This window comes from Chelon labrosus, assembly GCF_963514085.1.
Source record: "Chelon labrosus genome assembly, chromosome: 3".
Lineage (NCBI taxonomy): Eukaryota > Metazoa > Chordata > Actinopteri > Mugiliformes > Mugilidae > Chelon > Chelon labrosus.
This window is the reverse complement of record NC_140339.1, coordinates 6546973-6562654: the sequence shown is the minus strand read 5'-3', so window position 1 is coordinate 6562654 and position 15682 is coordinate 6546973. Positions and strand designations below refer to the sequence as shown.

The following is a 15682-nucleotide window of genomic DNA, read 5'->3' as shown; positions in this document are numbered from 1 at the left end:
AACACAATAAAACAATACCAATATGAACGCACACGTTAAGTGTCAAATATGATGCCAAGAATCAACTCCATAACCGTTCTGAATGGGTTGTCAACAGAAACCGATTAAAACGGCGTCTTTAGCGATTAAAGCTAAAACATGATTTGTGTCTGTTTATTTCCTACGTATAGCTGCTAAAAAGGATTTTTATCAGCTTACCCTTTTCAAGTAATAACACTGACAGAAAGCTGACCCTGTAATCCACAGCGTCAAGATTTGCACACATAAAAGCTGCATATTTATCGAGTTTTAATAACTCACAATAAGTTCAAGCAAAGGCCTAAAATGTTTTGCCGGCAGGGGCCGAGAGAAAAATTACATTCAGTATGAAATGGGCTACCAAAATATCACTGTTTATCTGATTGAAAATCAATCCTATTATTATCCGGACATCGCCATCGTCCCCCAGAACACGTTCGACAGCTTCACTTTCAGTTCCTCCCTGGCGGATAGGTTTCCATATTACCCGCCGTTAATTATTCATCTATGCTCGCTTGGCGCCTCAGTTGGAAAATAATGAAAACCCTTCGGACTGGTGACACAGAATAACACGGGCGACCTCTCCGCTGAACCCCGGGTGCATTGTCCATTCGTCTCCCACCGTTGCAAGAGCGAAACCGGAGCCGAGGCGGAGATCATTTCTTCCATGTGTAAAACTTCCCTCTCGCGCAGGTCCGTAAACGGCTAGGAGAGCAGGGAGTGCGCAGTGCTTGAAGAGCTAGGTACAGTCCCCTTTGTAATGTGCAAAATGATATCTCCGCAGTGTAACCATCTCTGTTACAGGGGGAAGAGATTGTCTTACCCTCTGGATTTGCTTCAAAGAGCACAACAAATGAGCTAGAGCTGCTTGCTATGGACTTGTGGTGCTTACGCATGTCCAGAACAGGAGTCCCAAAGTAAGACATGATATCAGACAGCTCGATCGGGTCACCACGTCATCAGTTAAAAAGATGCAGAAAACCTTTACTCACAAATGAAACCAAAGAGCCCTGAGAGGTTTCTTTTTCTGGCCGGCGTTAAATTGAAAACAATACACATCTCCTACATACTAACAGTGTTATGTTTATTTTTAAGCATTCATTTAACAAATCTTCACAACATATACAGTCGATATGTCCTTGACAAAATAAACAAGAGCTCATGTCAGTTTTTCTTGCATTTTTGCATGAGGCGTAAGCCCTTTGAATTAGTTCTGTACGTCCCGGCGAGGAGGACACTTCAGGAAGCACTCTGGATTGTTGCAGAAAGTGGAGGGATCATGGACAAGCACACTGCGGGATGGAGAAAAAAAAAGGCAAATTAACAATTAAATAATGACCAGTTTCTGAATATTACACAATGCATTGCGCCGGCAGACGAAGTGAAAGTTGAAAGTTGTTTTTTAGCGGTGGCTGGCAATCATTTCTGTTATTCAAGAGACAAGGGACAGAAACATGTTTCTACACGTATCTAGCTCAATACTCTCATCACAATAAAAGAGAAATATGAGAAGTGTATAAAACACTCCATATACATCTCACAAATGTTAGATGTGTCATTACAGGTGATTTCACGTCTGCTTACCTGTAAACGCAGACGCATCAATCTCGCGCCCTGGGTGGCTGGTAGTACTGCTGCGTTGGTCTCGTGCGTCTAGGTTGCCCATCTCCCCCACGGCGAAACTCTAATGAACTGTCATAGTAACCATCATCTTCCTCCTGCCAACGTGTATTTGATAGTTTTGTGATGTGTTTACTGTGAGTAATCAGAACAAATGTCATTCATATATCGCCAAACCACTTGAATGCAGTTTAATAAGTTGTAATGAATGATTGCTTTCTTTCTCCTTACCAACAAATCAGCGGACACTGGTTTGATGTTATGCAGGAGGACTTCCTCACAGTTTCCATAATCACTAAATACAACCACAGCCGTGGAGCCTGATGGATGCACAGCATCTATTCTGGCATGGTAAAACTTCACGCACACACGACCAGAGAGAAACAAGAAGAAATCTCATTATTTTAATACCAATATTTACTTACAGATCTAAGACTGCTACCTGCTGCTATATTACTAGTCCTCAGACTGACATACCTTGCCGTCTTCCCAGTACAGCGCAAGGCACTGGTCTCCAGGTTTCCAACCGTGTTCTCCGCTGTGACTCTTCTCTGATCCTCCTCGCGGGCCTTGACCTCTGCCTTGCCCCGGTCTTCTTTTAGGCCCCGGGTTATTCGGGGCGTTTCTCCTGGGGGGCTGCTCCCTGGGGGGCTGCTCCCTGTTGGGCGGACAAGACGAATTTGGCTTGATAGGCCCAGTTCTTTTGTGTTCCACCATATCTCCGTTCTGGAAATGAGAAGGATCCCCCGCCGTTATCCGGGAACCCTGCGACAGCCCCGCTTCTTGGGAAGTCTCCGAGCTCCCTCCCTTCGATTTGAAGTTCGGTTGCTCGCCGTCCCTTTGTCGATCAAAGTGACCGGAGTTCGGCCGGTCAGTCTTCCCCTTCCTCCTGGCATTGTTGGGTTCTTCATTTCTTTCTGTGCGTTTATTACTTCCCCTTCCGTCCACTTCACTTCCTGCAGAATTACCCACTTTGGATGCGGGCACACCATCTTTTACCCCTCTCCTCTGAGGCGGCCCAGATGCGTTCCCGCCGGCATCTCCGTTTCTGGGTCGCTGGTGGTAAGATCCGGTGAACTCCATCAGCTGCTGAGGTTCTTTTGAATGCGTGAAAGTGGCCGCGAAAGGCGAAGGAAAAGCCTGCTCATCTCGCGCGTCTCTCCTGTCGTTCTGCGACCTGTCCGACGTTCCTCGCGACCACCTCTCCTGGCCCTTCCACTGTTGGGCTTGCGCTGGCGTTTGGGAGGTTGTAGAGTTAGAGAGAGGCTCCTGGCCAGGTTTGGGGAAATCTGTGTCCTTGTTGAAGCGAGGCGGCCTGTCATTCCTTTGCTGCCTATGATCATTATGCGAGGAGAACTTGGAATGAGATGCGTCTTTGGTGAAATAGTCTGAGTGGGAGAAATTTGCTCTGTTCTCGTGATGTCTCTGCGGTGCCTGGCTTTTTGGCTCTGGGAAAACAAACCGAAATAAAACAGATGAGTGTAATTTTCAATTATGGCAAAACAATAATGGGACAAGAAAAAAAAAAAGGAGGAAGTGCCGCATCTGTCTTCCACTTCAGTGCTGAGTTAAGGCATTTAGAGAAAATGACACAATTCCCTTCAGCTCATGACATCCATCTGCCTAAATCTAATCACGACTTTGCTCATGCTGAAGCACCGTTATCAATTTGTACATTCTCACCAAATAAATGGCTTGAGAAGGGAACACAAGCATATTTAAAACCTTTTTAACTTCTCAGAAAGAATTGGAGACCAGTTCACCCACCATCAATGGAAAAAACTCCCATCTTGGATTCCAGAAAGTCAAACAGAGTGCTCGGTCCAGATGGCCTTCCCCCTGCTCCCTCCTCCTCGTCTTGATTTCTGGACCTGCCTCTTCCCTTTCCTCTGCCTGAGCGACAAAAAATAACAAAACAAGATTATACAGACAAAGTTAAGAACAGTTTGATCAATGTGTACATCTCACAGCCTTGGGCGTCTGCATCTTAAATACGTGGCCTTATGTGTCTTGGCTTGTGTTCGCCATGAACCAGAACCCAAGAGAACTACATATTTTACTTTTGACAAATGTGAGCAATCATCTGAGCTGACTCAGAATAAACAGGTATAAAGCAGCAATAAGACCTCGAGGAACAGTCCCTGACTTTTTTTTCCCCTCTCTCTCTTGTTCATAGTTGTCGTACCAGTGTGACTCGACAAGTCTTAAGTTGCTGAGAGATTATTTTCAGCACCGAAACAAATACAGAACAGTGACTGTGGGTAAAGTGGAATATCCATCTGAAATCTTACGTTGTGCTTGGGAGAGTCATAAGCAGTAAAGTGTGCATGCAGGGTTTTGAAAAAGGACTAAAACAAGCCAGCTGCCACTGTGGACCTTTTAACTTGGCCGTTTGTGGTTTTCAACGCCTTTAAAGGACCTCCACATCGACTCAGCCAAGCTCGCACTTATTCTGCTTACACGAGAAGTGTCGCGTGTGGGTGTGTGTGCGTTTGTGTACGAACCTCTGGGTTGCGGCTTGTTATATTCAGGAACCGCGGGTCTGCTACCAGAGGATCCAGTCAGTAGGCTGTTTAGTGCCACTTCAAGGTTGTTGTTATTATCCATCAAGGCCTGTCGAGCAGCCTCCCTGTTAAAGCCCATCTCCATGATGTCTCTCAGAGCACGTTCATCCACCTACCGACCGAGCATAATGAAAGAAAGAACAAAAGGTATGAATATATACAGTGTGGAGAAGCTACAGAATTTACAAGGAGAAAGGGAAATGACAGTCCTATAAGGGTTATAATAATATTATAATAAAGACTTCTTAGTTACAGTTCAGTTTGAAGACAGAGAACAGTGGATTGGACAGAGTAGACGACGTCCCCCGCCCTTATTCCAAGTCGTGTTTAACCTTGGATTAGTGTGCATTTAAGTGTCCAGCCCCTTTATTAACACATTCCTCCGCCAAACCCAATTCCATCCTATTCCATCCTATTTATGTGTTCGACCACAGCTGAATTATTTCAGCCTGGAAACCGGCAACGCACGGCACAAAGAAAGACAAATGGACTGCCACTTGATTGGAAAAAACCTGACCGGGCTGCCAATTGATTTACATTTCTACAATATCATAATCGATGCCTAACCCAGTCTCTCAACCATGAAATAAGACTCTAATCCAGGCCAAAGAAACCACAGAAGAACCACAGAACAGGTTCCAACCTTGAAATTGCTTTGTTACAGTGAATGAAGGCTTTGGTAATGTGGTGAAGCCATTATTTCATTATTTTTTTTCTTTCTTCCTTTCATGGGTTTGGGTCGTGTTTGTCTTCTCACCAGCTCTCTGTAGTTTCCATCTTGTCTGCTGTCTGGTCTTTCGACCCTGTCTTCCCGTTTCCTCTGCTGGTACGAGTCTCGGCTCCGGTAGGATGAAGCGGCGTTGGCTAAATTACTGCCGGCGTTTCCTCCGCCGCCAAATGTGCGTGGGCCCTGACGAAGAGGAAAGAAAGGAAAAAAACAAAACATTAGGATCAATACAGCAGCAGGGTTGGACCAATAACATGAGAACTCTGTAGTTGACAATGTAATTGTGGCTTTTAATTTGAAGAGTTACTCAAACGCCAAAGGCAATTAAGGTTAAGGTGAAAGCCGATAAGGAGCGTGTATTTTTAACTGCAGACCAAATTAAGTGGCCTGTGTGAAAATTGCAATTGATTAGAGAAACAACCAAATTTGTCAGCGTGGCAAAAAAGAGAAGGGGTGTGAAACCACGGGATAACTAAGGATATTATTACAACTCAAATACAATATAGTTAAATGTATTTAACAAAACACCAAGGAAAAACACAATATGTTGCAAATCCTCAGTAAAATAATTAAATACACTGTGGTTAAGACACACGCATGTGACACATACTTCTTTAGTCTTGGCGATCTCCGCAATCGCAGCCGTCCGCTGCTTTTCAAACTCGTCATTCTCATCAGCACTTTTGGCCACAGCGTGTATCTGAAGGGTCTTCCTCTGGTCTAGGTCTCTGCTGTCCACTTCATCCTTCCTTGCGCACTTCTACAGAGAGAGGAAGAACAGATCCTTCTCAGACAAGTATGCAAAAAAAATAAAAAATCAGTGCACTGGACAATTTCCACAGGAGTAGTGATAGCACTCTAAAGCCCTGTCCACATTTTAAAGTGTTTCATTCATCGGCCAACGCTTTGTAGCCAACAATTGGTCGCTAGTGCTTCTTCCAGGCTCTAGTTGCCAAGGTAACTTCTTATACATTTCCTACCCATGTTTCAGAGTGAAACGAAGCAGTCTCTATTGGAAAAGATAATCCTGTCCTATCCTGCAGACCCATGAGTAATTAGGTGGTAGGAACCAATGTTTCCTTGCGGTAAACGTCTGGACAAACTAAAATCCTAAACCTGCTTCCCAGCTCATTGGAAATGTTTTGAAGCTCAACTGTAAACTGTATTAACTTTCAAAAACACCAACGGTGACCCGCTAAGAAAGGGATAGAAACTCAAGACTTCCCGCGGCTTCTCCGTGAGCCAAGCGTCGATCCTGTCAGAGAAGTTGGCCTCTGACGGGAGCAGCGAGCTTTGTTTTTGAGCGGGCTCAGTTTCATCTTGTTGCAAAACTTAAACCGACGAGGAACGACAGCGGGAGTGCTGCGCCGAAGCAATGACACACCAGATGTATTTGCTATTCAGATGTCTGTACATCAAGGATATTATAATTAGTGCGAGAGAAAACATTGCTATACAGATGCAAGCCTGGGATGCAAGACCTCCGCCACTACTCCACCTCATTAGGAGGGAAAATTTTGAAATATAAACAGCAATGCCTGGTTCAAAGAAATGTCCCCTTTATTGGGGATAATTCACAGACCTCATGGTGGTTCCCAAAGCTAAATTAGTGTGTGCAGAGTAGCCAAGCCTCTGACACAGGAGGAAAGTGATTCTGGGGAGGGCACACAGATAAAAACCAAACCCATACATTTCATTAAATTAGTTTATACTACAGTTCTTGCAAATGTTGCAAAACTAAAACTTGAATGCACGATACTTTTTGCTCTTAATTATACCTAACACTGGTGTCATGTTATACGATGAGATGCAATTATTAAGGGTAAACTAAACGTCCACCGCACTCGCACCATTTCTGCTGTGAAGCATAGTCTTAGCCGTCCACGCTGCGAGGATGCTCCTGAGCAGCAGAAACTGGGAGAAGTAGAACTGACTGACGGACCCCAGGGCCAAGGAAAATGCAGGCACAGATTTGCAACAACCCGAACAGACTAATTCAACACCGAGTCCCGGTGTGACCTAGTATTAGAAATACACCAACACTGAAAATCTAGAGGCTGTTGAGGGATAATTCCCAAATGCTCCTCGTCCAACTTTACACAAAAGGCTTGAGCAAATCTGGAAGTGAAGAGTCAGTGAATATCCGGCTGATCCGGATGCATCCCGCTCTGAAGCCTTGCCGAGGGAGTATTGACTCAAGACTCAGTGATTACTACATGTTAAAATCCACTGTTTCATTTTCTGTGACGACAAAACGCAGAAAAATGTGTTGTGAATTCAGCTAAGTTGCAAATCTAATGATGTGCATATATACGAAACCGACTGTTTGACAGGTGATGGGGATATCTGGAGCATCTTAATCGTCGCTGGTGCTCCACACACATTTAATCTCTTCTCACCTGCCATGCAATTTTAAAACAAATGCAACATTTACGCGACACGCTGTCGGGGGAGGGGGGGAGGCCGCCACTGAGCGGTTTGCCGTTTGTGTGGTCCGACTACAAAGCAGAATTAAAAATCGGTCACGCATTTTAAAGATTCATGAAGACACGGTAGTTCAGAAAAGATCAGAGAGAACACTGCCAAGAGAGGGACACTCTCTGAGCCAGACCTGGGTTTGGCCCCTTGCATTCATTTATGAGGTTATTGTTATTCAGCGGTACCCGACTTCCTTTTAAATCCCTACTGAAATCTCATTTCAAACATACATTTTCTTATTAAAGTTCTTATTTTTCTATTCTTCTTACCAATCTGTTGTTTTCTTCCCGTGTGTCACGTCACTTTATTACCATATGAGATTAGAAAATCCCACTATTCCACAATTAACATTTTTCCTCACCTGACCAAATGGAACAAAGGGAGGGGGTCCACCTTCTGCTCCAATGTTACTCCTGCTGTGTTTGGCCAGACTCTGCAGAATGAAGGATAAAAAAGGAACCCACGCTTAAAAATGTGAGGCAAATTCAATCCGAGAAAGACTAACGGAGGCCGGCGTGTGGGCCTGTGATTTCTAAAACGATTACTAAAATATGATTTTTTATTTTTTTTTCCCAAGGCAAAGCTGCTGAGCCATCATTAAGATGTCGACCCTCACCCTCTGTAGTTCCCATCTCTCCACCATGTGATCCACCTCGCCTCCGAGGACGGAGATCTTTGAGTCATCGAGAATCAAAAACCCATTTTTAACCTGCACCGTACCGAGAAGCTTCACTTTTGTTCCGGGGGGAGTGTTTAGACTGAAAAACAAAACAAAAAAATTATAAATGTGTGCAAGAAATTATGCTTCATATATTTATTGTTAAACAAATTCATAGATAATAGATTAAAACCGCGTATAGCAAGTCCCACACCCTGCTGCCTTACCCATACCACTTTATAAATGACATGGAGCCGTGCCAGAGGATGGGTGGCAAGGCTTGGAGAGACTATTAATAATCCCAGCTGCTCACCCATCCTCATGGTAAATTAAAAGCCCCTCTATCTCATCAGGCCTGATAAGGCCTCTGCCTCTCTCATTAGGAAAGCACAGGGACTTAGAGGGATTTCCAGCTACTGATGCCGGATGCCAAAGCAACAATTAGGGATTTCTCTCCAAACCTCTGGGATAGATGGCGTTCTCATGATAGCAGCAAATGCAGAAATGAGACACCTCGATTCAATCACACACACACTGGCCAGCCTCAGTGTTGCTATTTAATTCTTAATTGTCCTCTCACTATATTGCACCACTTTTCGCACACTAAACACTCCTATAATCCATGTCATCCTTCTTTGCCACTCACTTACAGCTTCACGCACGCACACTTTCATAAGAAACACTAACCACTGCTGTTGGTAGCCCGTGTGTGTGTGTGCGCCGCACATAAAGAGGGGATTTGTTCTGTTCTCTCCTCTCTTCCCATCAGGAAGTCAAGGCCCACATTCTGGCCACTCCACCTGTACAGACTGGCTAGTCACCATGGCAGCAGTCGCCAAGGCCACTGTTGCTCGGATGGAGACGTAATTAAGGCCGGGGATTGTTAGATCAGCTGCCACCACGTGGAAATTGCAGATAAAGGGGAAAAATCTGACATGTGGCGGGGTGAGAGTGTTGACAGGGAGGTGAAGGAGGAGGGTGTGTGCAGAATCTTGTACATACACTTTGAATATATGATGAAAGTGGCTAAATTTACCCTGTTTTGCATATATGTAAATATACTGATAACATTTTTACTATTTTTTAAACAAGATTTAAACTCCCATTCAATTTTAACAGCAATATATTCCAAAATGCAACAAAAACTCGTACGTACCTGATCTTAGACAGATGTTTAAACTCCAATCCAACGCAGCTGGTATGACCATCTGTCATCTGTAGGCGCAGCATTCGCGGCGCGCCCTGGGACTCTTCATGGTCTTTAGGAGCCGAGATGTTTCTCACCTTCTGCACCTGGAGAACACACGGACCCTCCAACTGGCCGTGTGCAAAAGACAACAACAAAAATTTGTGGGCAATTTAGCACAATGCAGGGGAGGACTGCAACAATACCAGGATATAAATTCTAGGAATTAAGGACTGCACAAAATTCGTTTTAAGGCATAATAAAAGGATGATACTAGTATTAGAATAACACTATATTCCGAATGCATTTTACATATAATGTATTGAACAGTAACTTTAATGTAATATACTGTAATATATTGCCAGCATCGCACTCTGAGCCTCAAGGGAACATGAAGTGAGCGCAGTGAAAATTACATGTTTTAATATTAGATTTTTTTTTTTGATCCTGATCCTGATCCTCATTTGTCAGTGCGTTGGGGCCATCTAGTGGCACCCTTGAGAACTGCATGTCAGGCATTAAGTCTCCACTGAACTGACTGACTGCTCTGAATGAAACAGTGAATTCTCGTGCATCATTTCCATAACAGTAGCATTGAAATGGCAGTTTAAGGAATTTATGTACCACTCACCTTCTCAGTTCTGCCACTATTGATATCAGACGGCAGAAATTTTCTCCCGATAGGCCGAAGATCACTCTGCAAAGGATAACGATGCTCAGTTAGAATTGAGAAATAACAAATTTCAGTCATAATAAAATGAAATAAAAATAACAGACAAGTAATCATGGCTGTGTGTGCACTTTTAGGAAAATTCGCAGTAGTTGCAGTACCCACATACTCCTACAGTGTAAATTATATGGTGCAACATATGACAATAATTACAATTTAACACAGTTACACATTTTTGGAACAATCTTACAGGGATTTATATTTCCTTCTTGTAACATACATAAAGATCTACTGTCCCAATGCCACATATGTCTGCCACCTATCTCCACTTAGAATCTTTCTTTACAACAGCGGACAATATCTCTAAACACAGGTCTTTATTTCACCAGTAAAACTAAAACAAAGAGTAACTAACTCTTTACATAATATAATTCAGTTATGCAGGATATATGGTTATAGCTGCATAAAACAGTTTAGTAGCATTTGTAAAATTTAAGGCCTTAAAAGATCTACCCCAAACTAACCACGTGCTGGTTAAAGCAGGGGTACAGTTCTAAGTCCAAGTGCAGTCTGAGCTCTTCTGGCAGCACTCCAGGCCCGACCTTAAAGGTCAAGTCTTCTGCAGTAAATGCAGCTACAATAGTACATTTTCAGGACTTGTCTGCTGGTGCAAGTCAGGCGGCAGTTTCTTTGTCCTTTTGTCCAGTACTATACAAGACTGTTAATGGTTCTTTTTTTTCTGTTTCTATTATTTTGTCACTTATCCACCTCACTGAATCCACCTTTTTTTGTATTCGATTTATTTTAATGCACACAATTATTATCATCATTAGCAACTGATAATGACTGCAATATGTTATCACTCCATGCTATTGGACTTCTGGCCTTACGTTCAGTTCAGATATGATTTCAGACGGCAGGCGGTAAAGTGGATGGGACTGGTTGATCAAAGAGGAGAAGGGGATGGTGTGCAAGATAATCTTTAGAGGTGGGATGATGGATATAGCCGTTGCCGGTAATGAGTTACACATCGATACTAATTAGGAACCGGCTAACATCATTTTCACAGAAGTCTACTTCCACTGGGACATACAGTAGATTCACTTGCCATTTCATTGGCTACACCTAAATCTTAAGATTCCTAAAGGTTATAGTATTCAGCATTTGTTGAAAATAATGGAGACCGCTTGTCCTGTGAAGGGTTGGGGGGGGGGGGAGATACACCCTGGACAGGTCTCCAGTCTATCGCAGGGCTAACACAGAGAGATAGACAACCATTCACACTCACACCTACGGCCAATTTAGAATCACCAATGAACCTAACGAGCATGTCTTTGGACGGTGGGAGGAAGCCTGAACGTTATAACCGTCATGACGTTAAGATTTGGTGCAGGAATGTTACATTAGAAACCGTTTACATCAACCACACTGAAAGTCAAGTTTAAAATGTGCTGTGTGTACATTCAGTATGTTTAGTACAGTGGCTTACAAATAAAAAACTGAAAAGTGCGGTGTGCAAAAGTATTCAGCCCCCCCGAGCCAATACTTTGTGGAACCGCCTTTTGCTGCAATTACAGCTGCAAGTCTTTTGAGGTATGTCTCTACCAGCCTTGCACATCTAGAGACTGCAAATTTTGCCCATTCTTCTTTGCAAAACACCTCAGTCAGCTCAGTCAGATTAGATGGAGAGTGTTTGTGAACGGCTGTTTTCAGATTTTGCTACAGATTCTCGATTGGACTTAGGTCTGGACTTTGACTGGGCCATTCCAACACATGAATATGTTTTGTTTTAAACCATTCCATTGTTGCCCTGGCTTTATGTTCAGGGTCGTTGATCCTCCTGAAAGGTGAACCTCCGCCCCACTCTCAAGTCTTTTGCAGACTCCAACAGGTTTTCTTCCAAGATTGCTTTGTATTTGGCTCCATCCATCTTCCCATTAACTCCATCTTCCCTGTCCCTGCCGAAGAGAAGCAGCCCCAGAACATGATGCTGCCACCACCATGTTTGACGGGGGGATGGTGTGTTCAGAGTGATGTGCAGTGTTAGTTTTCCGGCACACATAACGTTTTGCATTTAGGCCAAAAAGTTCAATTTTGGGCTCATCTGACCAGAGCACCTTCTTCCAGATGTTTGCTGTGTCCCCCACATAGCTTCTGGCAAACATCAAACGGCACTTCTTGTGGTTTTCTTTTAACAATGGCTTTCTTCTTGCCACTCTTCCGTAAGGGCCAGATTTGTGCAGTGCACGACCAATAGTTGTCCTGTGGACAGATTCCCCCACCTGAGCTGTGAACCTCTGCAGTTTGTCCAGAGTCACCATGGGCCTCTTGGCTGCATCTCTGATCAATGCTCTCCTTGTTCAGCCTGTAAGTTTAGGTGGACAGCTGTGTCTTGGTAGGTTTGCAGTTGTGCCATACTCTATCCATTTCCGGATGATGGATTGAACAGTGCTCCGTGAGATGTTCAAAGCTTGGGAAACCTTTTATAGCCTAACCCTGCTTTAAACTTCTCTGCAACTTTCTCCCTGACCTGACTGGTGTGTTCCTTGGACTTCATGATGCTGTTTGCTCCCCAATATTCTCTTAACAAACCTCTGGGGCGTCACAGAACAGCTGTGTTTGTACTGAGATTAGATTACACACAGGTGGACTCTATTTAGTCATTAGGTCAACATTCGATCATTCAGCAATCATCAGGTGACTTCTGAAGGCAATTGGTTGCACTCAGAGAAAAGGGGGCGGAATACTTTTGCACACCGCACTTTTCAGTTTTTTATTTGTAAAAAAAAAAATTAATCATGTAAAATTTTCTTTGTACTTCACAATTGCGTGCCACTCTGTATCAGTCTTTCTCATAAAATTCCAATAAAATATATTCATGTTTGTGGTCGTGATGTGACAAAATGTGGAAACGTTCAAGGGGTATGAATACTTTTGCAAGCCACTGTATGTATGGTGGCTGTGTGTGTCGGTACACGTCTAAAAAGCAATGAGCATGTTTTCTAAGACCAACAGTTTATCAGGAAATTGGTACCAGGGCCAATCCAGGCATTTTTAAAATGATCGGATCGCCTTCAGCCAAGCCTAATCTTTTGTAGTTATTTATTTTAGGTCTGCCATAAAGCACAACAGCGTCCTTGTAGCATCATAACAGGTTCTTCCTCTTCTGTTTTAATGGCTACATGTCTGCTTTGTGGAAGAAGTTTACTCTGGAAAATAAAGTCAGTCAGGCAGTAATGTCGAAGTTTCGCGAGGCGGTAGTAGGAGATTGACACTCAGGCAAAGGCAGCACTGAAACAATAAAAAAACGCTGAATACTGCGTTTAATAGAAGAGAAAGTTTCCTTGAGACGGCGTCAAGGTGGAAAATATTACAGAGAGGGTTACAGAGTTTATGGCGTGGGAGGACAAGGCCATTTCAGCAGTAGAGAACGCAGGTTTTTACATTCTGTTCACTACTTGGACTTAATACAGTTGCATGGTGCACACGTAATGTATGTGTATACATGGAAGATCTCCATGGGAGGAAATCTCGTCTATTTAAGATCGGATCTGGACTCGGATCGGCCATGACTGAATGTTAAAAGAGCAAGGGGGCAAAATAAAAACTTAAACGGGATATTTACAGTGCAAATCCATTGCTGAACATAGTATCTGCTTTATGATACACAAATACAAGACAGACTGCAGCTAGAAAAAAGTATTTGAAAAATATACAAAATTAAAAACACTCACATCAAGCGCAATACGTATAATGTCACTGTGTGTTACTGTCTCAGCTGATCCTTTCAGCTCTGCTATGCCTTCATCGCTGAGGTACCTGTAAGACGAAAAACAAGCAGGAGGGAACAGATGATGAAGTTGGAAGAGGTTGCAAGCAGATTTGGCCTAACACATCTGAGCACAATAATGGGGGGGAAAAAATTAATAAATAAAAACTAGAGAGCAGATTGTCATACGAGAACACAAAGTTTAAACATTGAATTTTTGAAATTACTCGTTTCACTAAAAGTTAAGGCTGAGTCAAGCTCTCAGACTAAGTGGCTGGATTAATTTGTGAGCAGGAGCGCCATTAAATGCCGAAAGATAATGGCAAATGCACATTGCATTACTAATTGGATTTGATATTAGTAGCCTGGGGAGACATCCAGCCAGACTCCAGAAAGGGATCATCCCCATTAATAACACTGCTTGAAGGACTACATGTTTGTACCGTATGTCCTGGAGATGGATAAGAGCTCCGTTATACACTGACTTGCCCGTTCATTAGGTACATTAGTGAAAACAAATGCATTCCAATATAACAGTCATTCTTAACCGCTCCATGGAGGTTATGGTATTCAGCACTTTGATTAGCTGTGGAGACAACTGTGTGGGGATTTTTTAGGATGTGGATTGTATTACAATTGAACTGAATGCACTGACATATTTGTAATATTATTGCAAACCACATTTTAGCCAATGGGCAATGCTAAATAAAGGAAACTATTTTGTGTTCAATCCAGTTCAACAGCACCACAATCTACATCCTCTAAAATGATCATACAGTTGAATTACCTGCTGTCTTGGCATAAACGTAACATTATAACAGTCATGAATAGGGATTTAGTGCAGGACTGTATTACAAGAATTCTTTTTCACTAATGTACCTAATGTTTTGGCAAGTGAATGCTAGGAAGCTTTCAAAACCAGCTTTCTAATCTGTTGAGTACACCTGACATACGGTGCGTGTGCAGCTATTAGTGCTAACGCATAACGTCCCATCAGCCTGCGTTATAATAACATGCTAAGTGTGTATTAGCTAGCTAGCGTCATTTATCCCTTAGATAGTTTTAGTTCTGCTTCAAAAACCCCCAATGGCGCCGCCGTGTGAAACATAATCTACGGCGTCCGGGTGTACTTTGTAAACCTTCGTGCTACAGTATAACTAAGAAGATATGACGGTTAGTGATGCTAGCCAAACACCAATCTAACACCCCAGCAAGTTAGCTAGCTGTCTGACATTAGCTGTGATGCTACCTACCAGCCCTCTTTCACCAGGGAATCTGTCAAATCGGTCATTTTAGTCCAGACTGTAGGTTTGTGAAATAGATACACAAAACAGGTTTAGCGTGAGCACACTTGAATGACGACTATCTGATTCTGTAGTACATATTGTCCGGCTAACAAAGCTCGCTAATGTGAGTAGTGAACGACCCTGTGATAAATACGTCACCGACCGAGACGCGCTGTACTAGTACGGGCTGCGAAGAGGGTCAAAACGAAACGCGCTTTTCTTCTTCTACGGATATTTGTGGCAGTTTTGACGCCACTGAGCTTATCACTGTCCTCCGCTGGATAGACATATGTAAAGCCTTCACATTTTGAATAACTCTACACACCGATCAGGCATAACATTATGACCACTGAAAGGAGAAGTAAATAACCAGAATCAGAATCAGCTTTAATGGCAAGTATGTGCACATACAGGGAATTTAATGTATTATTTTATTTTTAAAATAAAATAAAATAAATCTCAACCTGTACACCTAACATATAGAATAAGAGCAGATATATACACCAAACCAGGGTTTTGTACAGTGACTATATGCAATAGTGCAGAGTTATTGTTTATTGTTCATGTGAATGGTCTCACACTCTGTGACTGCTCAGAGTTCATCAGAGCGACAGCCCGGGGGAAGAAACTGTCCTTGTGGCGGGTGGTTTTGGCGTACAGTGCTCTGTAACGCCGGCCTGAGGGGAGGAGTCTAAACAGATTGTGA

General features: G+C 43.1%; 1 protein-coding gene across 2 annotated transcripts; it reads right to left on the bottom strand.

The window, feature by feature from the left end:
• Positions 1-1085: 1085 nt before the first annotated feature.
• On the bottom strand, positions 1086-15344 carry tdrd3 (tudor domain containing 3). Of its 2 annotated transcripts, XM_084541595.1 has the most exons (14): positions 14944-15342; positions 13656-13740; positions 9883-9948; positions 9222-9382; positions 8024-8165; positions 7769-7840; positions 5540-5689; positions 4960-5112; positions 4143-4314; positions 3406-3531; positions 2116-3086; positions 1870-1995; positions 1603-1736; positions 1086-1310 (listed from the first exon to the last, which is right to left on the bottom strand). In XM_084541595.1, exons 1-13 carry the CDS (start codon positions 14979-14981, stop codon positions 1620-1622), a joined length of 2379 nt encoding a protein of 792 aa, XP_084397721.1. In that variant the 5' UTR covers positions 14982-15342; the 3' UTR covers positions 1086-1310; positions 1603-1619. The 2 variants fall into 2 exon arrangements, with proteins under 2 accessions (XP_084397721.1, XP_084397722.1); XM_084541596.1 differs by lacking the exon at positions 1086-1310 and having other exon boundaries at positions 1634-1773; positions 14944-15344.
• Positions 15345-15682: the final 338 nt, after the last annotated feature.